At 47.1% G+C, this 24,212-nt stretch overlaps 1 protein-coding gene across 3 annotated transcripts in view; it reads left to right on the top strand.

Annotated features, from left to right (window-relative positions):
- The window catches only part of LOC139407382 (neurexin 3b), a 614,879-nt gene that overhangs the window by 501,631 nt on the left and 89,036 nt on the right, over positions 1–24,212 (top strand). For all 3 annotated transcript variants that reach the window (XM_071151120.1, XM_071151119.1, XM_071151121.1), the window contains one exon: positions 16,000–16,171. In XM_071151120.1, the coding sequence (XP_071007221.1) occupies positions 16,000–16,171 (172 nt within the window). The remainder of the gene's footprint in view (positions 1–15,999; positions 16,172–24,212) is intronic.

Raw genomic sequence — 24,212 nt, 5'->3', positions numbered from 1 at the left:
CATTGAAGCTCGTTTGGAGGTTAGATAGCACAGTGTCCAAGGAAGGGCCAGAAGTATACAGAATGGTGTCGTCTGCGTAGAGGTGGATTAGGGAATCGCCCGCAGAAAGAGCAGCATCATTGATGTATACAGAGAAAAGAGTCGGCCCGAGAATTGAACCCTGTGGTACCCCCATAGAGACTGCCAGAGGACCGGACAACATGCCCCCCGATTTGACACACTGAACTCTGTCTGCAAATTAGTACTGAACCAGGCAAGGCAGTCATTAGAAAAACCGAGGCTACTGAGTCTGCCGATAAGAGTATGGTGATTGACAGAGTCGAAAGCCTTGGCCAGGTCGCTGAAGACGGCTGCACAGTACTGTCTTTTATTGATGGCAGTAATGATATCGTTTAGTACCTTGAGCGTGGCTGAGGTGCACCCGTGACCGGCTCGAAACCGGATTGCACAGCGGAGAAGGTACGGTGGGATTCGAGATGGTCAGTGATCTGTTTGTTAACTTGGCTTTCGAAGACCTTAGATAGGCAGGGCAGGATGGATATAGGTCTGTAACAGTTTGGGTCCAGGGTGTCTCCCCCTTTGAAGAGGGGGATGACCGCAGCAGCTTTCCAATCCTTGGGGATCTCAGACGATACGAAAGAGAGGTTGAACAGGTTGGTAATAGGGGTTGCAACAATGGCGGCGGACAGTTTCAGAAATAGAGGGTCCAGATTGTAAAGCCCAGCTGATTTGTATGGGTCCAGGTTTTGCAGCTCTTTCAGAACATCTGCTATCTGGATTTGGGTAAATGGGAAGCTGGGGAGACTTGGGCAAGTAGCTGCGGGGGGGGGGGGAGCTGTTGGCCAAGGTTGGAGTAGCCAGGAGGAAGGCATTGCCAGCCATTGAGAAATGCTTGTTGAAGTTTTCGATTATCACGGATTTATCGGTGGTGACCATGTTACCTAGCCTCAGTGCAGTGGGCAGCTGGGAGGAGGTGCTCTTGTTCTCCATGGACTTTACAGTGTCCCAGAACTTTTTGGAGTTAGAGCTACAGGATGCAAATTTCTGCTTGAAAAAGCTGGCCTTTGCTTTCCTGACTGACTGCGTGTATTGGTTCCTGATTTCCCTGAACAGTTGCATATCGCGGGGACTATCCGATGCTATTGCAGTCCACCACAGGATGTTTTTGTGCTGGTCGAGGGCAGCCAGGTCTGGAGTCAACCAAAGGTTATATTTGTTCTTAGTTCTGCATTTTGTGAACGGAGCATGCTTATCTAAGATGGCGAGGAAGTTACTTTTAATGAATGACCAGGCATCCTCAACTGACGGGATGAGTTCAATATCCTTCCAGGATACCCGGGCCATGTCGATTAGAAAGGCCTGCTCGCAGAAGTGTTTTAGGGAGCGTTTGACAGTGATGAGGGGTGGTCGTTTGACCGCGGACCCGTAGCGGATACAGGCAATGAGGCAGTGATCCTAATTGAAGACAGCGGAGGTGTATTTGGAGGGCAAGTTGGTCAGGATAATGTCTATGAGGGTGCCCATGTTTTCGGATTTAGGGTTGTACCTGGTGGGTTCCTTGATGATTTGTGTGAGATTGAGGGCATCTAGCTTAGATTGTAGGACTGCCGAGGTGTTAAGCATATCCCAGTTTAGGTCACCAAACACAACGAACTCTGAAGCTAGAAGGACGGCGATCAATTCACAAATGGTGTCCAGGGCACAGTTGGGAGCTGAGGGGGGTTGGTAGCAACAGTGAGAGACTTATTTTTTTTATTATTTTTTTATTTATTTTTTATTTTTTGAATTTTACCCCTTTTTCTCCCCAATTTCGTAGTATCCAATTGTTGTAGTAGCTACTATCTTGTCTCATCGCTACAACTCCCGTACGGGCTCGGGAGAGACGAAGGTTGAAAGTCATGTGTCGATACACAACCAACCAAGCCGCTGCTTCTTTAACACAGCGCACATCCAACCCGGAAGCCAGCCGCACCAATGCGCCGGAGGAAACACAGTGCACCTGGCCACCTTGGCTAGCGTACACTGCGCCCAGCCCGCCACAGGAGTCGCTGGTGCGCGATGAGACAAGGACACCCCTACCGACCAAGCCCTCCCTAACCCGGGCGACGCTAGGCCAATTGTGCGTCGCCCCACGGACCTCCCGGTCGCGGCCGGTTACGACAGAGCCTGGGCGCGAACCCAGGACTCTGATGGCACAGCTGGCGCTGCAGTACAGCGCCCTTAACCACTGCGCCATCCGGGAGGCCCTGAGAGACTTATTTCTGGAGAGATTAATTTTTAAAATTAGACGTTCGAACTGTATGGGTATGGACCTGGAAAGTATGACATTAGAATGTAGAATGTAGTAGAATGCAACTCCTCCCCCTTTGGCAGTTCTATCTTGATGGTAAATGTTATAGTTGGGTATAGAAATCTCTGAATTTTTGGTGGCCTTCCTAAGCCAGGATTCAGACACGGCAAGGACATCAGGGTTGGCAGAGTGTGCTAAAGCAGTGAGTAAAACAAACTTAGGGAGGAGGCGTCTGATGTTGACATGCATGAAACCAAGGCTTTTCCGTTCACAGAAGTCAACAAATGAGGGTGCCTGGGGACATGCAGGGCCTGGGTTTATCTCCACATCACCCGAGGAAGGAGTAGGATGAGGGTGCGGCTAAAGGCTATCAAAACTGGTCGCCTAGAGCTTTGGGGACAAAGAATAAAAGGAGCAGATTTCGGGGCGTGGTAGAATATATTCAGGGCATAATGTGCAGACAGGGGTATGATGGGGTGCGGGTACAGCGGAGGTAAACCCAGGCACTGGGTGATGATAAGAGAGGTTGTATCTCTGGACATGCTGGATATAATGGGTGAGGTCTCGCATGTGTGGGAGGTGGGACAAAGGAGGTATCAGAGGTATGAAGAGTGGAACTAGGGGCTCCATTGCAAACTAAAACAATGATAACTAACCTGAACAACAAATATTGACATTTGAGAGAGACATACAGCGAGGCATAAAGTAATCGCAGGTGTTGATAGGTAGAGCTAGCTAAAACAACAGGGGAGACAACAACAGCTAATCAGCTAACACAACAACAGCAGGTAAAATGGCGATGACTAGGCAGAGAGTGTCGAATTAACTACACACAGAGCCTGAGTTCGACAGATAAAAAAATAAATAAACAGAATGGAGTACCGTGATTAATGGACAGTCCAGCAGGCATCAGCTATGTAGCCAAGTGATCATAGTGTCCAGGGGGCAGCAGTAGATGGAACAGGGAAGCCGCCACTACGCTAGTTCGCGGGCGACACAGCGTTTAAAGTTAGTAGCCCGGGGCTAGTAGGAGCGTTTGCTCCGACGGAGGCCGGTTGAATGCACAGCGGATGGAGTATTCGTCGGCAGACCAGTCGTGGTGGTGCGGCGGGGCGCCGTGTCGACAGAGAATCCAAGCCAGATGGCGAATTTAGTTTGCTAGCCGGGAGATGCGCCTGGCTCACGGCTAACTGGTGCTAGCTTCATGGCAGTGGCGTTAGCCACTATATCCAATCGGTATTAGCGGTGATCCGGTGCCAAGGTCCAGAGTTTACAGCAAGGATCCGGTGGAGTATTGGGCTCTAGCCGTGTATGAGTGGGGTTCGGGTGAGCAGCTGAGTAGGCCAGGAGGTGGGCCTCAGGGATAGCTTCGGTACTGGGTCCAAGCTAGCTGTGAACATCAGAAGTAGTGGTCCAGGCATTATGGCAGGAATCCGGCGTTGTTGTGGAGAGACAGTCCGATACTGGTAGACTGGCGAGTATTATCCAGGCTAAAAACAGGGCTGGTATCTGTGCAGAAGGTAAAAGCCGCTAGAAGTGGCTAGCAATGACTAAATAGCTTGTAGCTAATTATCTGGTTAGCTTCTGGTGGTTCTTGAATGTGTTCTAAAATTAAAAATAATAGCGATTCCGTATCACATTGGGTTACCGGAAGGTATAATCGAATTATAAATAAAATTGAAATATATACAAAAAATACATACATACTTATCTTCTTAATGCACCCATCCCGTTACCGGGATCATTTTCGTCAACATCCGCTGAATTGCAGAGCGCCAAATTCAAATTCAAATTAATTTTCATGAAATCACAAGTGCAATATAGCAAAATACAGCGTAGCTTGTTGTTAATCCACCTGGCATGTCAGATGTCAATAAAGCTTTTCGAAAGCATACCAAGCGTTTATGTAAGGACATCTCTCTCAGTAGACAAAATATCACAAACAGCTAGCAGCCAAGTAGATTGGTCACGAAAGCCAGAAAAGCAATAAAATGAATCGCTTACCTTTGTGTTCTGGGTTATTGTCCTGCTGAAAGGTGAATTCATCTCCCAGTGTCTGGAGGAAAGCAGACTGAACCAGGTTTTCCTCTAGGATTTTAAATGTGCTTCAGTTTCTTTTTTATCCTGAAACACTCCAACAACTGAGATAGGAAGGACGCCTGTATCTTTGTAGTGACTGAGTGTATTGATACACAATCCAACGTGTAATTAACGACTTCAGCTCAAAGGGATATTCAAGGTCTGATTTTTATATTTTTACCAATAGGAGCCCTTCTTTGTGAGGCATTAGAAGACCTCCCTGGTCTTTGTGGTTGAATCTGTGTTTGAAATTCACTGCTCAACTGATGGACCTTACAGATAATTGTATGTGTGGGGTACACAGATGAGGTATTCATAAAAAAATTATGTTAAACATTATTGCACACAGAGTGAGTCCATGCAACTTAGTATGTGGCTTATTTAGGCTTGCCATAACAAAGGGGTTGAATAACTATTGACTCAAGACATTTCAGTTTTTAATTTTTAATTAATTTGTAACAATTTCGAAAAACATAATTGTCACATTGTCATTATGACATTTTGTGTAGGCAAGTGAACAAAATAATCTAAATTGAAATCCATTTTGAATTCAGGCTGTGAACTCAACAACATGTGGTAACAGCAGATGCACTGTACATGTCTTCTTGTGTTACTGTATGTACTGTATCTTATGGGGATCAAGAACGTTTCAAACACCTGGGCAGTACTCAGGTATATATCCTGTAGGTCAGAGAGAGAACAAGATGTTTGTGATGATCAAGACCAGTTCATGTTTCAACATCTCACCACTGGCCTGAAGTGATAGTGTCGAGCAACATCGTGGATGACTCTGCGGTAGCGTTGATCCACTCTCCCGTTAGTGTCAAGGGGGAGCAACTTGTGTGAGTGCTTGTGTGCCTATGCGCATGCGTGTGTTTTATCCAAACGCCCAAACAGTCTAGTACTATGATCGCCTTGCAGCCAGGACTAATCAATGAATAAGGCTGACGGCGATCATAGAGGACCAAAACAGTCTTAGCAGCCGAGTTATAGTTTTGAAGCCTCTGCCTTCCTTTGACATTGAGCCGGAGAGAGAGTCAAAGCCATTACCTTACACAGTGCTGCTGCCTGCTCATGCTTAAATTAAATATTCACCGGCTGTGTTTTTCTTAAATAGCTAGCTGGGGTTAGAGTTCAACGTTGACTGGCTCTCCTGAGCATTTAACACACTCTGTTAATGGACTAATGGGCTTCCAGGCATTAGCTAAGCAATTACCAGGCTGCAGTAAGTAAAGAGGACAGTTTGGTCTTGTCCTTACCTTAAAGTTGAGTGGAGTTGTTCGTTGCTTTCTGCTTCTCCTCTGTGTGAATATTTGAGGACCGTTGTGGGGCATTAATTGAACCCCCTCCCATCTGAATCTGATGACCTCAGCTCTTTTATTTTAACTAATTTGCAGCTAGGTTTGTTTAAATTTAGGGAGTGTTAGGAAGTCTTGTCCATTTCAAGAATGACAAATATGATGGAAATGTTACTGCATTAACCAACTAGACCCAGATAATGGAGTTGCCATGGATACTATTACCACAGACACAGAGTACTTTAGAGTCTGCCATAGGAAGATGTCATCACAGAAAACACTTCACTCTTTCAAAGTCATCCCAATTCCAGACTTGGAAACAGAAGACACACACCTCTTCAAGATGCTACAAATGGTCCTGTCATCTGTTCTGAGTATTTTCTGTCAATTATCAACAATGAATGACTTGTTGTTGTGAAGGCCATGAGCATCACTCCTCTGTCTCTTGTTCTACCTTCATATCAATCCTACTGTACAGTACCTCTCTCTGAATATGTCCCAAACAGACCCCTATTCTCTATAGAGTGCACTACCAGGGCCCTGGTTAGAAATAGTGCACTGATGAAGGAACATAGTTCCATTTGGGATACACCCTCTCTGTGTTCCATGATACTGATCTGATGGACCCTAACCACAGCTCACTCATTTTAGCCCTGATGTCCTGCATGATGTCAGGTGTCAGATGGATGCTCTATGTAATCTGAGCCTGCCTCGCTGGTCTGGGTTCAGTGATACCGGATCCTACTGGATCTTCTAGTTCCCTTCTAGGATTTTTGTTTATATCTAATGTATGTCATTAAGATCAGCTGTTTTTATGTCCAAATATCGATAAGGTATGTGACAGAGTTATTTTTGTAATAACCTGGTTTAGGAGATATTCATTCACGCTGATATTAACGTGGTATAAATCTAGAACGCTTTTACAGATCTAGGCTAAAAATCATGCACCAGCCACCTCACTTAAAATGTGTTACACTTACACACAACACATCCACAGTTAAATATGTTACAATTACACACAATACATCCACAGTTAAATATGTTACAATTACACACAATTCATCCACAGTTAAATATGTTACAATTACACACAATACATCCACAGTTAAATATGTTACAATTACACACAATACATCCACAGTTAAATATGTTACAATTACACACAATACATCCACAGTTAAATATGTTACAATTACACACAATACATCCACAGTTAAATATGTTACAATTACACACAATACATCCACAGTTAAATATGGTACACTTACACACAATTCATCCACAGTTTTCTGTTTTTCCATCACTCAGCCATTGTCAGCTTTTTCCAACAGAATTGCAATAATCCTGTCCTACATTTCTTGGGTGCTGTGGGCTACAGATGCAGGCCTCTTAACATGCAACGTCTGCTTTGTGCATTAACAACATTACCATTCACCTATTGCTCTGTCTGGCAGTATAGCTTCTGTCTCTCTGGACATGTCTGTCATGTGAAGGGTGTCTATTATCCTGGAGAGTCCCGGTTGCTATATAGTCTCTCGCTGTTTTAACTAAATTACCACCTGGAGTGTGGGATTTATTGTGTATCCCGTGTCTGTCTGGTTTGGGCTGTGATGTGAAGGTTGTCTGTGTGCCTGGAGACTCTCTCACACATACACACACACAGTGTGAAGGCTCTCTACGGGCCTGGAGAGGACTTGGAGAGTCTCCGAGAGGCAGGTTCTAAGTGATTGGTTACCTGGGGCGCACCTTGTGTTAGAGGCATTGATCGGAGGCTAGTGAATTGGATTGTGGGTCTGATTACTGGTGTCAGTGAGGGGAGGAATCACGTGGGACCGAGCGCTCGCCAGCAGAGCTCTCCATGTGCTGCATTAGCTTCTACAAAATGACTTTATCAGTCTTACATACCCCGTCTCCATCACACACACACACACACACACACACACACACACACACACACACACACACAATGATTTAATGGCAGGCAGCTGAGCCACGGAGGGCAGGAGGGGGGAGAGGAGCAGTCAGTGTATGGGTGTGGAAATTATGTATGAGTTTTTCCAGCGTTTTAACACCGCACAGCATCAGTCTGACTAGATAACAGTATAACAGTAACATGTTGTGTGTGTGTGTGGTGCCTGTGAGTTTGCGTATGTTTGAATCTGATTCTCCTGTTACTGGGGGAACAATAGCCATTCCTCCCCTTTTATTAAGACTCTATGAAGTGCTGTCCTACCCAGCGACAGACAGGCCAATAAGAACACTCATGTTAATCACAGCATGGCAGGTGAGAAAGGCAATCAGGTTGGTGCTGCCTCTGGAGGGTGATGTGTGTGTGTGTGTGTAGGGAGAGGATACGCTAGTCAGGACTTTGAAGAGCTGAACCACCACACACAGAGCTAGTACCAACATGCCCTGGGGCACCACCACACACAGAGCTAATCCCAACATGCCCTGGGGCACCGCCACACACAAAACTAATCCCACCATGCCCTGTGACACTACCACACAGAGCTAATCCCACCATGCCCTGGGGCACCACCACACACAGAGCTAATCCCACCATGCCCTGGGGCACTACCACACACAGAGCTAATCCCACTAAACCCTGGGACACTACGACACACAGAGCTAATCCCACCATGCCCTGGGGCACTACCACACAGAGCTAATCCCACCATGTCCTGGGGCACCACCACACACAAAACTAATCCCACCATGACCTGTGACACTACCACACACAAAACTAATCCCACCATGCCCTGGGGCACTACCACACAGAGCTAATCCCACCATGCCCTGGGTCACCACCTGACACATAGCTAATCCCACTATGCCCTAAGGCACTACCAGACACAGAGCTAATCCCACATGCCCTGGGGCACTACAACACAGAGCTAATCCCACCATGCCCTGGGGCACTACCACAAAGAGCTAATCCCACCATGCTTTAGGACAACTACCACACAGAGCTAATCCCACCATGCCCTGGAGCACTACCACGCACAGAGCTAATCCCACTATGACCTGGGGCAACACCACACATAGAGCTAATCCCACCATGCCCTGGGGGCACCAACACACACAGAGCTAATTGCACCATGCCCTGGGGCACTACAACACACAAAGCTAATGCCACCAATACCTGGGGCACTACCACACACAGAGCTAATCACACCATGCCCTGGGGCACCACCACACGCAGAGCTAATCCCACCAAGTCCTGGGGCACAACCACACAGATCTAATCCCACCATGCCCTGGGGCACCAACACACACAGAGCTAATCCCACCGTGCTCTGGGGCACTACCACACACAGAGCTAATCCCACCATGCCCTGTGGAACTACCACATAGATCTAATCCCACCATGCCCTGGGGCACTACCACACAGAGCTAATCCCACCAGACCCTGGGGCACTACCACACAGATCTAATCCCACATGCCCTGGGGCACTACCACACAGAGCTAATCCCACCATGCCCTTGGTCATCACCACACACAGAGCTAATCACACCATGCCCTGGTGCACTATCACACAGAGCTAATCCCACCATGCCCTGGGGTACTACCACACAGAGCTAATCCCACCATGCCCTAGGGTACTACCACACAGAGCTAATCCCACCATGCCCTGGGGTACTACCACACAGAGCTAATCCCACCATACCCTGGGGCACTACCACACAGAGCTAATCCCACCATGCCCTAGGGTACTACCACACAGAGCTAATCCCACCATGCCCTGGGGTACTACCACACAGAGCTAATCCCACCATGCCTGTGTTTTTCGCTTTTGTCTATACTATGAGACATGTTTCTGTTTTTGGAAAATGTGTTTGTTATTCACTATTCAGAACAGAATGATGTCCTCAAACATTTGTTTATGCTTTTATCCCTTTCAGTTCAACTTCTAGGCTACAGTGTTTGTGTGTGTTTATGTGTGTGTGTGTGTTTGTGTGTGTGTGTGTGTGTGTTTGTTTGTGTACGTGTGTGTGTGTGTTTCTGGTCATGTACTACACTCCTCGGACACGGTTCCCTTTTTAACCGTGACTTCCTTCAGTGATCATGAGAAGCTCTTAGCGTCTCCCATACTGGGACAGTGTTTAGTAGTCATGAGAAGCTCTTAGCGTCTCCCATACTGGGACAGTGTTTAGTAGTCATGAGAAGCTCTCAGCGTCTCCCATACTGGGACAGCGTTCAGTAGTCATGAGAAGCTCTTAGCGTCTCTCATACTGGGACAGTGTTTAGTAGTCATGAGAAGCTCTTAGCGTCTCTCATACTGGGACAGTGTTTAGTAGTCATGAGAAGCTCTTAGCGTCTCTCATACTGGGACAGTGTTCAGTAGTCATGAGAAGCTCTTAGCGTCTCTCATACTGGGACAGTGTTCAGTAGTCATGAGAAGCTCTTAGCGTCTCTCATACTGGGACAGTGTTTAGTAGTCATGAGAAGCTCTTAGCGTCTCCCATACTGGGACAGTGTTTAGTAGTCATGAGAAGCTCTTAGCGTCTCTCATAGTGGGACAGCGTTCAGTAGTCATGAGAAGCTCTTAGCGTCTCTCATACTGGGACAGTGTTTAGTAGTCATGAGAAGCTCTTAGCGTCTCTCATAGTGGGACAGTGTTTAGTAGTCATGAGAAGCTCTTAGCGTCTCTCATACTGGGACAGCGTTCAGTAGTCATGAGAAGCTCTTAGCGTCTCTCATACTGGGACAGTGTTCAGTAGTCATGAGAAGCTCTTAGCGTCTCTCATACTGGGACAGTGTTCAGTAGTCATGAGACGCTCTTAGCGTCTCTCATAGTGGGACAGTGTTTAGTAGTCATGAGAAGCTCTCAGCGTCTCTCATAGTGGGACAGCGTTCAGTAGTCATGAGAAGCTCTTAGCGTCTCTCATAGTGGGACAGTGTTCAGTAGTGATGTTGCAGTCCTTCCTTCCTTAAGACCAGGCACTTTTAGAAGATGCATTTTCCATGATTTACTGCCTCCCTCCATTATGAGCTGAGATGAAAGATTGTTGAGAGAGAGAGAGAATTGTTTTTTATTAATGATGTGAGCGTGTTGACTTTTCACTTATCTCGTACACTCGTCTCTACAGGTCACTAGGTGTAGTCAGTGAGCTGGTCTCTACGGGTCACTAGGTGTAGTCAGTGAGCTGGTCTCTACGGGTCACTAGGTGTAGTCAGTGAGCTGGTCTCTACGGGTCACTAGGTGTAGTCAGTGAGCTGGTCTCTACAGTTCACTAGGTGTAGTCAGTGAGCTGGTCTCTACGGGTCACTAGGTGTAGTCGGTGAGCTGGTCTCTACGGGTCACTAGGTGTAGTCGGTGAGCTGGTCTCTACGGGTCACTAGGTGTAGTCAGTGAGCTGGTCTCTACGGGTCACTAGGTGTAGTCAGTACGCTCGTCTCTATGGGTCAGTAGGTGTAGTCAGTGAGCTGCTCTTGAAAGGTCAAGTAGTTGAAACTGGATCAGCAGTACGACCAGGTGGACTGTGGACAGCCAGGATTCATCAGGCAGGTAGTCCTGAGGCATGGTCCCAGTGCTCAGGTGCTTCGGGAGGGGAGGGGGAGAGAGAGAATTAGAGGGACCCTACTTAAATTCCCACAGGACACCAGATGAGACAGGAGAATTACACCAGATATATCAGACTGCATCTAGGATATTGTGCAAGGTTGAATTTAGTTCCTCAGTTAGGTGGTTAACCGATTGTTGTACTCTTGGGTAGGTGAAGGGAGTCTGGAAGGGCATCTAGGAATCTTTGGGTTGTCCGAGAATTTATAGCACAGCTTTTGATGATCCTTGGTTTGGGTCTGAGCTGATTATTTGTTACGATTGCAAATGTAATAAGATGCTGGTCCAATAGTCCAGGATTATGAAGAAAAAACATTTAGATCCACAATATTTATTCCACAGGACAAAATTAGGTCCAGAGTATGACGGTGACAGTGAGTAGGCTCCAAAAGCCTTTTGGAGTGGGTCTGTGGACTTTTCCATGTGAATATTAAAGTCACCAAAAATTAGAATATTATCTGCCATGACTACAAGGTCCGATAGGAACTCAGGGAACTCAGGGAACTCAAGGAACTCAGGGAACTCAGGGAACTCAGGGAACTCAGGGAATGGTGTATAAGGCCCCGGAGGCCTGTAATAAAACACTAGCTATAACAAATGATTGAGCAGGCTGCATAGATTTCATGACTAGAAGCTCAAATATGAAAATTGCAATTTTAAATTTGCTGTAATAAATGTCAGTAACACCACCGCCTTTGCGGGATGCGAGGAGGATATGGTGACTAGTGTAACCAGGAGGAGAGGCCTCATTGAACACAGTAAATTCAACAGGCTTGAGCCATGTTTCAGTCAGGCCAATCACATCAAGATGCCCTGGAAGTGAGGGATCTAACATTAAGAAACCCTATTTTGAGATGTGAGATATCACAATCTCTTTCAATAATGACAGGAATGGATGAGGTCTTTATTCCAGTGGGATTGCTAAAGCAAACACTGCCATGTTTAGTTTTGCTCAACCTATATTGAGGCACAGACATTGTCTCAATGGGGATAGCTGACTATGCTAGTGGCAGACTCCAATAAGCTGGCAGGGTGGCAAACAGCCTGCTGCCTGGCCTGCACCCTTTCTCATTATGGAGCTAGAGGTGTTAGAGCCCTGTCTATGTTCATAGATAAGAGGAGAGTACCCCTTCAGCTAGGGTGGAGTCCGTCACCAGGCTTGGTTGTGTTTGTGGGTGAGTCTCAGAAAGAGGGCCAATTATCTACAAATTCTATCTTTTGGGGGGGGGGGCAGAAAACAGTTTTCAACCAGCAATTGAGTTGTGAGACTCTGCTGTAGAGCTCATCACTCCCCCTAACTGGGAGGGGGCCAGAGACAAATATTAAATGCCGACACATCTTTCTAGCTGATTTACACCCTGAAGCTATGTTGCGCTTGGTGACCTCTGACTGTCTCATCCTAACATCATTGGTGCCGACATGGATAACAATATCCCTATATTCTCTACACTCGCCAGTTTTAGCTTTAGCCAGCACCATCTTCAGATTAGCCTTAACGTCGGCAGCCCTGCCCCCTGGTGAACAGTGTATGATCGTTGGATGATTATTTTTAAGTCAAATATTGTGGGTAATGGAGTCGCCAATGACTAGGGTATTCAATTTGTCAGAGCTGATGGTGGGAAGGAGGAGAGACCTGAGAAGACTCGGACTCTGACCGACTCGCTGCTTAATGGGGAAAACCGGTTGAAAGTTTCTGTCGGCTGAATGAGCGACACTGGATGAGCATGTCGACAGCATTTCTTCTCAGACGCCTTGAGAAAATTGTCCTGCTGCGGGGACTGTGCGTGGGGATTTATACTACTATTTGTGCTTACTGGTAGCACTGTTTCATCCTTTGCTACATTTCATTTCCCTTGCCTAACGCTTGCATCTGAAGCTGTGCTTGCAACACAGCTATCCCTGCTATAAGGCGATTGTTCTCCTGCAACTGCAATTAGAAGGCATAATGCTATTGTGATTACTTAGCTTCGGCTGGTGGAGGTCCGGATGAACAGCACAACAGCACAGAGACAAATCAGGAAGTTGAGGGCGGAGCAATGAGGCTGTGACGTGATGTATTTTTACACCATGTAGGAGTGTTCCTCCACGCTCTCCTCACCTACGCAGAGACAAAATGAGGAGAATGATGAAGTGGAGGACAAGAAAAAACCCTCCATCCTTCATTTCTGATTCGTCAAATGTCTCCTCCAGATTCTCCAGACTGACCACCTGCTGCCATGCCATGTCAGTGAATCACACACGAGAGAGAGAGAGAGAGAGAGAGAGAGAGAGAGAGAGAGAGAGAGGGAGGAGAGAGAGAGAGAGAGAGAGGGGGGAGGGGTTGAGAGGGAGAGGGATTGAGACGGAGAGGGATTGAAAGGGAGCGAAAAAGGAAAAAGAGATTGAGAGGGAGAGAAAGAGAGATTGAGAGGGAGAGAAAGAGAGAGAGATAGAGAGGGAGAGAAAGAGATATTTATAAGGAGAGAGGGAGAATGTTCAGTATGGATGTAAGGCTACAGTGTTTTTCATGTCAGTTGTTCTAATCCCCTCTGGGAATGTTTCAGTCTAATTACCTGTTTTAAAGGCCCACAGCCAACTGTGTGTGTGTGTGTGTGTGTGTGTGTGTGTGTGTGTGTGTGTGTGTGTGTGTGTGTGTGTGTGTGTGTGTACAGCGACTCAAGAGGCCTGATGACATGACGTTTGTTAATGGATCAGTGAAGAGATTAGACCTAGTGAATCAGGACGTGTGTGTGTGTGTGTGTGCGTGTTTGCTAAAGCCCAACATCTTTAAAATGGCATTGAAAACCCTACACCACAGTGGTACTACCTGCAGACATTCAGTGAAAACATGTTTACTAAAACAGCGTTCATTTTGTGAGAAATGACAACATAGAGTCGGATCAGAGTTTACTCCTCAAGTCCATTCACTCACACTGAGTCTCTCTGATTCTGAATCATTGCGTGCTAAAACCCACTCAGAACTATAATGAGAGAAAACTCTCTCACTTTAAAACCGTTTCCATGTAGCGCCTGTGTGCCTTGTGAATATCCAAGCAGCTCCGATCAAACATGTTGGCAGGTTGTTTAAAAGTAGAAAGTTGGTGAGAAAGTCATACGATGAGAAACCACCAAGGTCCTGACCGTCCTCTCTATCTCTCTCTCTCTCTCTCTCCCTCTCTCTCTCTCTCTCTCTCTCTCTCTCTCTCTCTTTCTCTTTATATTTCTCTCTCTCTCCCTCTCTCTCCCTCTCTTGCTCTCTCTCTTTCTCTCTCTGTCTCTCTCTCCCTCTCGTTCTCTCTCTCTCTCTCTATCTCTCTCTCTCTGTGATGTAACTTTTAACTTTGTGTTTAAATAAAATATGTGCTACTACATATAGGAGAGGCATCTGTGCTGGTGTTGGGTACTGACAGGCTGGAGAGAACATTGTGCCTGCTTCCAGGCTGCTAGCTAAATCTAATCACATTAATTAAGCAATAAGGCACCTTGGGGATATGTGGTAAATGGCCAATATACCACGGCTAAGGGCTGTTCTTAGTACCTGGATACATCCCTTAGTCGCGGTATATTGGCCATGTACCGCAAACCCCAGAGGTGCCTCATTGTTATTATAAACTGGTTACCAACGTAGTTAGAGCAGTAAAAATAAATGTTTTGTCATACCTGTGGCATACGGTCTGATATACCACAGCTGTCCACCGATCAGCTTTCAGGTCTCGAAACACCCAGTTTATAATGGATAATGAATTATGATGCTAGCTAGTATAGCTACCAACTCTGTGGTATACCATTGGAGTCTATACTTAGAAAAACATATTCTACCTAGAACCTAAAAGGGTTTCTCAGATATCCCAATGTGAGAACCCTTTTGGGTTCCAGGTAGAACCTATTCACAAAGAACCGTTTTGGAATCTCTAAGAGTGTATATTGTCTACTATTCCGTGACACTGTATGGATGTGAAGACATTGGGACACGTGGTTATGTTACCATGGCAATACTAGCACACCACCTGTAGTAGAATGCATGGCCAATACCTTATTTTATTGTAAGGAGTATAGTTGTGTATGTTTCTAGGAGTTCGTTCATAGCTCATTGAGAGGACAGGGGGGGAGATAGGTTAATTAACAAAGTCATGTGTAAATGGGTTGTTGAACTTTTTCTCTTACTGTCGTGTCCTCTACTGCATGCTGTTTGTTGTTGTCGCAGCAGTACTGAATCAAACACTGCTATCAGTTGACATCTTCTGCAAAGATCTGGATTCCTGGTCTTCCCTGGTATCACGATATTACAAATGCAATGGAGATTTCTGCATTGATTGTAGATATGAAGCTCATGATGGGAATTGGTTCTCAGCCAGGCATTGAACATGCTATTGTTCTGAGCATCTCTGCTATTCTATATGTAAGATGTGGCATCTCATATTGAGCCAGGCATTGAACATGCTATTGTTCTGAGCATCTCTGCTATTCTATATGTAAGATGTGGCATCTCATATTGACACATTTTACCAATGGGGGGAGAAAAAATCAATGATCAACCAGAATACTGCCTGCTGAATGAAAGTGGTTGATACCAGCTAATAAAGACATGTTGTGCGTGTTTGACGTCGACTGCACTGCACAGAGTCACTGATCTACAAATCACTTTTTCTCCCAAAGATATCCTCAGTATTATGTGATCAGGATGAACGATTCTTCGCCCTGCTGCACGTTGCTTCTCCAGGTTGCCTGTAACAAAAAAGTGGTTGATATATTTGAATACATTTATTTTTCTTCTTCCGTCTCCTTCCAGACGGAAGGCAAGGTGGGCGTGACGTTCAACATCGGCACGGTGGACATCAGTGTGAAGGAGTTAAACACTGCGATCAATGACGGGAAATATCACCTGGTTCGATTCACAAGGAATGGGGGAAACGCCACCCTGCAGGTGGACAACTGGCCAATCAACGAACACTTCCCCGCAGGTACCAACCAACATATCCGTCTGGCATCTCAAACACTAACCTTTGACCTGATTGTTAACTTGTGTTAATGAGAAAGAGTTGGTCCCAATTCATTCCCTTGCCTTCTTCAATGGTGACTCTTTGATGTTCGCAGATCTGAAGGGTCTGGATAGGTACAAGCAGTGTAATGGTGGAGCTTCTGCCAATATTTCTTCCACCTTACATATCTGCAAACATCGAAGGTTCAGGGCCTAAGGGTTAGGGCCTAAGGGTAAGGGCCTAAGGGTTAGGGCCTAAGGGTTAGGGCCTAGGGGTTAGGGCCTAAGGGTTAGGGCCTAAGGGTCAGAGCCAAAGGGTTAGGGCCTAAGGGTTAGGGCCTAAGGGTTAGGCCCTAAGGGTCAGAGCCAAAGGGTTAAGGCCTAAGGGTTAGGGCCAAAGGGTTAGGGCCAAAGGGTTAGGGCCAAAGGGTTAGGGCCAAAGGGTTAGGGCCTAAGGTTTAGGGCCAAAGGGTTAGGGCCAAAGGGTTAGGGCCTAAGGGTTAGGGCCAAAGGGTTAGGGCCTAAGGGTTAGGGCCAAAGGGTTAGGGCCAAAGGGTTAGGGCCAAAGGGTTAGGGCCTAAGGGTTAGGGCCAAAGGGTTAGGGCCTAAGGGTTAGGGCCTAAGGGTTAGGGCCTAAGGGAAAGGTCCAGGGAGTGAATTGGGAACTGTGAAAGTTAGACCTCTGTTAGACCCACTGGACATCACCTGTTTACAAAGGTCAACTGACAAGGCTGTTAAGTCATAATATCAGTAGGTAGTGGATGAGTATATAGCCCATGCTTGGTTCAGTCCCACAGTGGGACTAAGGACACTAGCATGCTGCCAAGCTCTCCAATTTACTGACGTGAGAACAGATGTGAACTGGTGAAATGATGCTTTGCCCCTTGCTCCAGTCTATTCCCCCCCAGTCTTAAAGGGTATATGCTAGAGTTGGGAATTGCCAGGGACCTCACGATACAATATCATCACAATACTTACGTTCCGATACAATATTCATTGCGATTTTCATGAATCTCATGATTCTACAGCATACAGTGGTTCTTCCTTTAGAAATCGTGGCCTACTGCAGCACAGCTTGCAGGGTGCCGCATAATTATATGGCACGTTGTTTGAGTGTCAGCCATTGTGGCCAGAATGACACAATTTACAACAATCTGCCACCATCTACCACAAACAGTCTCAAAACAAAAAATAAGCTCAAAACTTTTAAACGGAGAACCACTGTATGTATTGCGATTCCATACTGTGATTTTATTGCGATTCACATTCCAAACATATTGCTCACTATTAACAGTGCTTTCAGAAAATATTCATACCTCTTGACTTATTCCACATTTGTTTGCATTACAGCCTGAATTCAAAATTGATAAAATATTTTTTTTTTTTCTCACCCATCTACACACAATACCCCATAATGACATCACAATACCCCATGATGACATCACAATACCCCATGATGATATCACAAGGACATCACACCCTCAGTTACCTATGCACATCACCAACAACAAGTTCAACAATGTTAGGAAACAGTAGATAAACTCTCTCAGATGTTTTCAGCTAATTGCGTCAAAATGGCGCTTATAAATGATGGGACTTGTCTCAAGCCACGTTTTGACAATTTAATGGGAACTTGCCTGACAGCCCATTTGAACGATACCAAATAAATTTGATTGACAACTAAGGGATATGCTAACTGTGGATACCAGTCATTCAAGTTCAGCATAACTAGCTAGCAAAGTAATTCGCATTTCTTGGTGGCTAACCAAATCATGCCTGCATCTCTAGCTGTAGCCACAGAAAAACAAAATGGAGGAGAAGTCGGCCACTCACTAACTCGTCCAATAACAAATCCTCCCATTAGCTAGCTAGCTAACGTTAGGCTCCATGTTTATAGCTAACTTACATAATAGATAAGCTAGCTAGTCCAGAGCATCCTGACGGGTTGCATCACTGCCTGGGGTTGCAACTGCTCAGCCTCCGACTGCAAGGCACTACAGAGGGTAGTGCGAACGGCCCAGTACTACACTGGGGCCAAGCTTCCTGCCATCCAAGGTCCTCTTTGCCAGGCGGTGTCAGAGGAAGGCCCTGAAAATTGTCAAAGACTCCAGCCACCCTAGTCATAGACTGTTCTCTCTGCTACTGCATGGCAAGCGGTACCGGACTGCCAAGTCTAGGTCCAAGAGGCTTCTCAGCAGCTTCTACCACCAAGCCATAAGGCTCCTGAACATCTAGTCAAATGGCCACCCAGACTATTCACATTGTCGTCCCACCCCCCGTCCACACCACTGCCACTCTCTGTTGTCATCTATGCATAGTCACTTCAATTAACTCTACCTACATGTACATATTACCTCAACTAACCGGTGCTCCCGCACATTGACTCTGTACCGACACCCCCCTGTATATTTTGACCCTTACCGACACCCCCCTGTATATTTTGACTCTGTACCGACACCCCCCTGTATATATTGACTCTGTACCGACACCCCCCTGTATATATTGACTCTGTACCGACACCCCCCTGTATATATTGACTCTGTACCGGCACCCCCCTGTATATATTGACTCTGTACCGGTACCCCCCTGTATATATTGACTCTGTACCGGCACCCCCCTGTATATATTGACTCTGTACCGGTACCCCCCTGTATATATTGACTCTGTACCGGCACCCCCCTGTATATATTGACTCTGTACCGGCACCCCCCTGTATATATTGACTCTGTACCGGCACCCCCCTGTATATATTGACTCTGTACCGGCAGCCCCCTGTATATATTGACTCTGTACCGGCACCCCCCTGTATATATTGACTCTGTACCGACACCCCCCTGTATATATTGACTCTGTACCGGTACAGAGTCAATATTTTGGATTGATATTGTGATTGTCGGTTTGTTTCATATCTGCAAAGTAGTTAAAACGCTGTCAATTCCACTTTAACTTAACCAGTCTGAATTAATGCCTTAACTTAACCCTATAGTTGTTTCTGGTTTAACTCTATCCCAAACCTTAATACTTAACTTAATCCACTGGGTATTAATGCCTTAATTTAACCGTAAGAGTTATTTCAGTGTACCTAAACTTAACATATTTGTCACAGAAAGTCAGAAATTAAGTCAGTTTATTCGTCAAAAATAGACATTTGTCCAGACTTTGGGACATGAAGTCAGACTTTGATATCTTGTTGAGTCACCAGGGGTTTGAGAGCCAATCCTCCACTCCTTAGTTCTGGTTAGCTATGCAGAAAAGCCCACAGGACCTGATAGAAAGCCTGGGATTCAAAATGGCTGACGTAGCTAAAGACAGGCAGGTCTTGGATGATGACATTTCTAGTGCTTTATTTGAAACAGCCTCCCCTAAGGTTTCTTACACATCTTACACAGACTTGGCCCATTTCTCCCTTCCTCAACCCTGTGACATACCAGCCCAATAGTACGCTAGCTGCTAGCGACCTCCCAGAACTGGAAATAAGATTACATCTGAATCCAAAGAGCTCCAGGCGACCACTGTCCTCTTGTCTTGTCTGCCCAGTTGTTTGTGTAGGGGTCAGGGAAAGTACAAATACAGAAAACCATTTTCGTCAAGCTCTCTCTCTATCTCTCTCTCGCTTTCTCTCTCTCTCTCTCTCTCTCTCTCTCTCTCTCTCTCGCTTTCTCTCTCTCTCTTTCTCTCTCTCTCTCTCTCTCACGTTCTCTCTCTCTCTCTCTCACTTTCTCTCTCTCGCTTTCTCTCTCTCTCTCTCTCTCTCTCTCTCGCTTTCTCTCTCTCTCTCTCTTTCTCTCTCTCTCTCTCGCTTTCTCTCTCTCTCGCTCTCTCTCTCGCTTTCTCTCTCTCTCTCTCGCTTTCTCGCTTTCTCTCTCTCTCACTTTCTCTCTCTTTCGCTTTCTCTCTCTCTCTTTCTCTCGCTCTCGCTTTCTCTCTCTCTCTCTCTCTCTCATTCGCTTTCTCTCTCTCTCTCTCTCTATCTCTCTCTCTCGCTTTCTCTCTCTCTTTCTCTCTCTCTCTCTCTCTTTCTCTCTCTCTCTCACTTTCTCTCTCTCGCTCTCTCTCTCTCGCTTTCTCGCTTTCTCTCTCTCTCGCTTTCTCGCTTTCTCTCTCTCTCACTTTCTCTCTCTCTCGCTTTCTCTCTCTCGCTTTCTCGCTCTCTCGCTCTCTCTCTCGCTTTCTCTCTCTCTCTCGCTTTCTCTCTCTCTCTCTCTCTCTCTCTCTCTCTCTCTCTCTCTCTCTCTCTCGCTTTCTCTCTCTCTCGCTCTCGCTTTCTCTCTCTCTCTCTCTCTCTCTCTCTCTCTCATTCGCTTTCTCTCTCTCTCTCTCTATCTCTCTCTCTCACTTTCTCTCTCTCTCTTTCTCTCTCTCTCTCTCTCTTTCTCTCTCTCTCTCACTTTCTCTCTCTCGCTCTCTCTCTCGCTTTCTCTCTCTCTCGCTTTCTCGCTTTCTCTCTCTCTCACTTTCTCTCTCTCTCGCTTTCTCTCTCTCGCTTTCTCGCTCTCTCGCTCTCTCTCTCGCTTTCTCTCTCTCTCTCGCTTTCTCTCTCTCTCTCTCTCTCTCTCTCTCTCTCTCTCTCTCTCGCTTTCTCTCTCTCTCGCTCTCCCTCTCGCTTTCTCTCTCTCTCTCTCTCTCGCTTTCTCTCTCTCTCGCTCTCTCTCTCGCTTTCTCTCTCTCTCTCTCTCTCTCTCTCTCTCTCTCTCTCTCTCTCTCGCTTTCTCTCTCTCTCTCTCTCTCTCTCTCTCTCTCTCTCTCTCATGTTCCTTTTTTTTAACCTTCCTTCTTACATTTTTTTATTTTATTCGCTAACACAAGCGAGGATGGTTTCAATTGTTCTCCTAACTATATTTTGTATGGAGGTCTGCACCTATCTTCCTAGCCTAGCAGACTTTAAACATGATTATGCAGTCTTGCAGAATGATCCTTTATTGACTCACGTTTAGGACTTGTAGAACAAGTCTACTTTGTCTTCTCTTTGTTTATTGCCCCAGTAGGCTGGTCCTAATGATGTCTGACCTATTAGACCAGTCTACACTGAGTATACAACATGCTCTTTCCACGACATAGACTCACCAGGCGAATACAGGTGAAAGCTGTATCTCTTGATAAATCCACATCGATCAGTGTAGATGAAGTGGAGGAGACAGGTTAAATAAGGATTTTTAAGAGTTGAGACAATTGAGGTATTTATTGTGTATGTGTGCCATTCAGAGGGTGAACGGGCAAGACAAAATATTTAAGTGCCTTTGAAATGGGTATGGTAGTAGGTGCCAGGCGCACCGGTTTGTGTCAAGAACTGCAACACTACTGGGTTTTTCACGATCAACAGTTTCCTGTGTGTGTCAAGATTGGTCCACCACACAACTGTGGGAAACATTGGAGTCAACATGGTCCAGCATCCCTGTGGAAAGCTTTAGACACATTGTAGAGTCCAATGCTGACATGTGTCAGCACCGGGTAGTGCCAGCACCGGGTAGTATCAGCACCGGGTAGTGCAGTGCCAGCACCGGGTAGTGTCAGCACCGGGTAATGTCAGCACCGGGTAGTGCCAGCACCTGGCAGTGTCAGCACCGGGTAGTGTCAGCACCGGGCAGTGTCAGCACCGGTTAGTGTCAGCACCGGGTAGTGTCAGCACCGGGTAGTGTCAGCACCGGGTAGTGCCAGCACCGGGTAGTGTCAGCACCGGGTAGTTCCAGCACCGGGCAGTGTCAGCACCGGGTAGTGCCAGCACCGGGTAGTGTCAGCACCGGGCAGTGTCAGCACCGGGCAGTGTCAGCACCGGGTAGTGTCAGCACCGGGTAGTGCCAGCACCGGGCAGTGTCAGCACCGGGAATTGCCAGCACCGGGTAGTGCAGTGCCAGCACCGGGTAGTGCAGTGCAGCACCGTGTAGTGCCAGCACTGGGTATTGCCAGGACCGGGTAGTGCCAGCACCGGGTAGTGTCAGCACCGGGTAGTGTCAGCACCGGGTGGTGCCAGCACCGGGTAGTGTCAGCACCGGGTAGTTCCAGCACCGGGCAGTGTCAGCACCGGGCAGTGTCAGCACCGGGTAGTGCCAGCACCGGGTAGTGTCAGCACCGTGTAGTGTCAGCACCGGGTAGTGCCAGCACCGGGTAGTTCCAGCACCGGGGAGTGACAGCACCGGGTAGTGCCAGGACTGGGTATGTCAGCACCGGGTAGTGCCAGCACCGGGTAGTGCCAGCACCGTGTAGTGTCAGCACCGGGTAGTGCCAGCACCGGGTAGTGTCAGCACCGGGTAGTGTCAGCACTGGGTAGTGTCAGCACCGGGCAGTGTCAGCACCGGGCAGTGTCAGCACCGGGTAGTGTCAGCACTTTGCAGTGTCAGCACCGTGCAGTGTCAGCAGCGGGCAGTGTCAGCACCGGGTAGTGTCAGCACCGGGTAGTGTCAGCACCGGCAGTGTCAGCACCGTGCAGTGTCAGCACCGGGTAGTGTCAGCACCGGGTAGTGTCAGCACCGTGCAGTGTCAGCACCGGGTAGTGTCAGCACAGCGTAGTGTCAGCACCGGCAGTGTCATCACGGTGCAGTGTCAGCACCGGATGTGTCATCACCGGGTAGTGTCAGCACCGGGTAGTGTCATCACCGGCAGTGTCAGCACCGGGTAGTGTCAGCACCGGGCAGTGTCAGCACCAGGCAGTGTCAGCACCGGGTAGTGTCAGCACCAGGCAGTGTCAGCACCGGGTAGTATCAGCACCGGGTAGTGCCAGCACCGGGTAGTGTCAGCACCGGGTAGTGCCAGCACCGGGTAGTGTCAGCACCGGGTAGTGCCAGCACCGTGCAGTGTCAGCACCGGGTAGTGCCAGGACCGGGTAGTGTCAGCACCGGGTAGTGTCAGCACCGGGCAGTGTCAGCACCAGGCAGTGTCAGCACCGGGTAGTGTCAGCACCAGGCAGTGTCAGCACCGGGCAGTGTCAGCACCGGGTAGTGTCAGCACCGGGTAGTGCCAGGACCGGGTATCCTAAGCCTCCCTCTTATGCGTGAGTGAAGTGCAAAGCATGTAAACGTTTTTAAATTAACTACATTATTGTGTGCATTTAACTGTGGTCATTGACTCTGATCAACTCTAACCAGAAAAGTTGCTAAATGCTTGATGAATTCCTTTTCCTGTTTGAACACTTAAAAAGTTAGAAAACAGAGAGCATTTTGTCATTTTATCCAAGTGATAACATCAAGTTTCTTTCTATTCAGTCTGCATACTTGAAAGAGAGATCGAATATGTGATAATGAATTTTTCTTCTCCCTCTTGTAATTTGCATTCAGTGATTAGTAATTCAACAATGATAGATTTTTTGGCCCCCTCACTTGTAAAAGCATTGTCATGTCTTGAGTAATTACGGGTTAGGCTGCACCCTCATCGATTACCTCCCTCGCACTCCACGAATGCTGAACCGGGAAAGCCTGTGTGTCTGCCTGCCTGTGTGCACACAGATGTTTGTGTGTGTGTGTGTGTGTGTGTGTGTGTGTGTGTGTGTGTGTGTGTGTGTGTGTGTGTGTGTGTGTGTGTGTGTGTGTGTGTGTGTGTGTGTGTGTGTGTGTGTGTGTGTGTGTGTGTGTTCATTGGCTGGTGAATAGGGATCAGAAGAGGTGTCTGTTGGTCTCTTAATGGGCTAGTTCTTACAGAACAGGCTCTGGGACTGTTCATTGGCTGGTGAATAGGGATCAGAAGAGGTGTCTGTTGGTCTCTTTATGGGCTAGTTCTTACAGAACAGACAGGCTCGGGGACTGTTCATTGGCTGGTGAATAGGGATCAGAAGAGGTGTCTGTTAGTCTCTTTATGGGCTAGTTCTTACAGAACAGACAGGCTCGGGGACTGTTCATTGGCTGGTGAATAGGGATCAGAAGAGGTGTCTGTTGGTCTCTTTATGGGCTAGTTCTTACAGAACAGACAGGCTCGGGGACTGTTCATTGAACATCTTACCACCTTTTAGCGGTGAACGGCCAAAAGGCAGATGGAAGTTTGAGGTTTTCTCATTTGTTTTTACATGTTGTCCAAATGTCTGTGATCTCAGAGCCGTC

This window comes from Oncorhynchus clarkii, chromosome 4, assembly GCF_045791955.1.
Source record: "Oncorhynchus clarkii lewisi isolate Uvic-CL-2024 chromosome 4, UVic_Ocla_1.0, whole genome shotgun sequence".
In the NCBI taxonomy this organism is placed as follows: Eukaryota; Metazoa; Chordata; class Actinopteri; order Salmoniformes; family Salmonidae; genus Oncorhynchus; species Oncorhynchus clarkii.
Note: the sequence above shows the minus strand (reverse complement) of the source record. Positions and strands in the feature narration are given on the sequence as shown.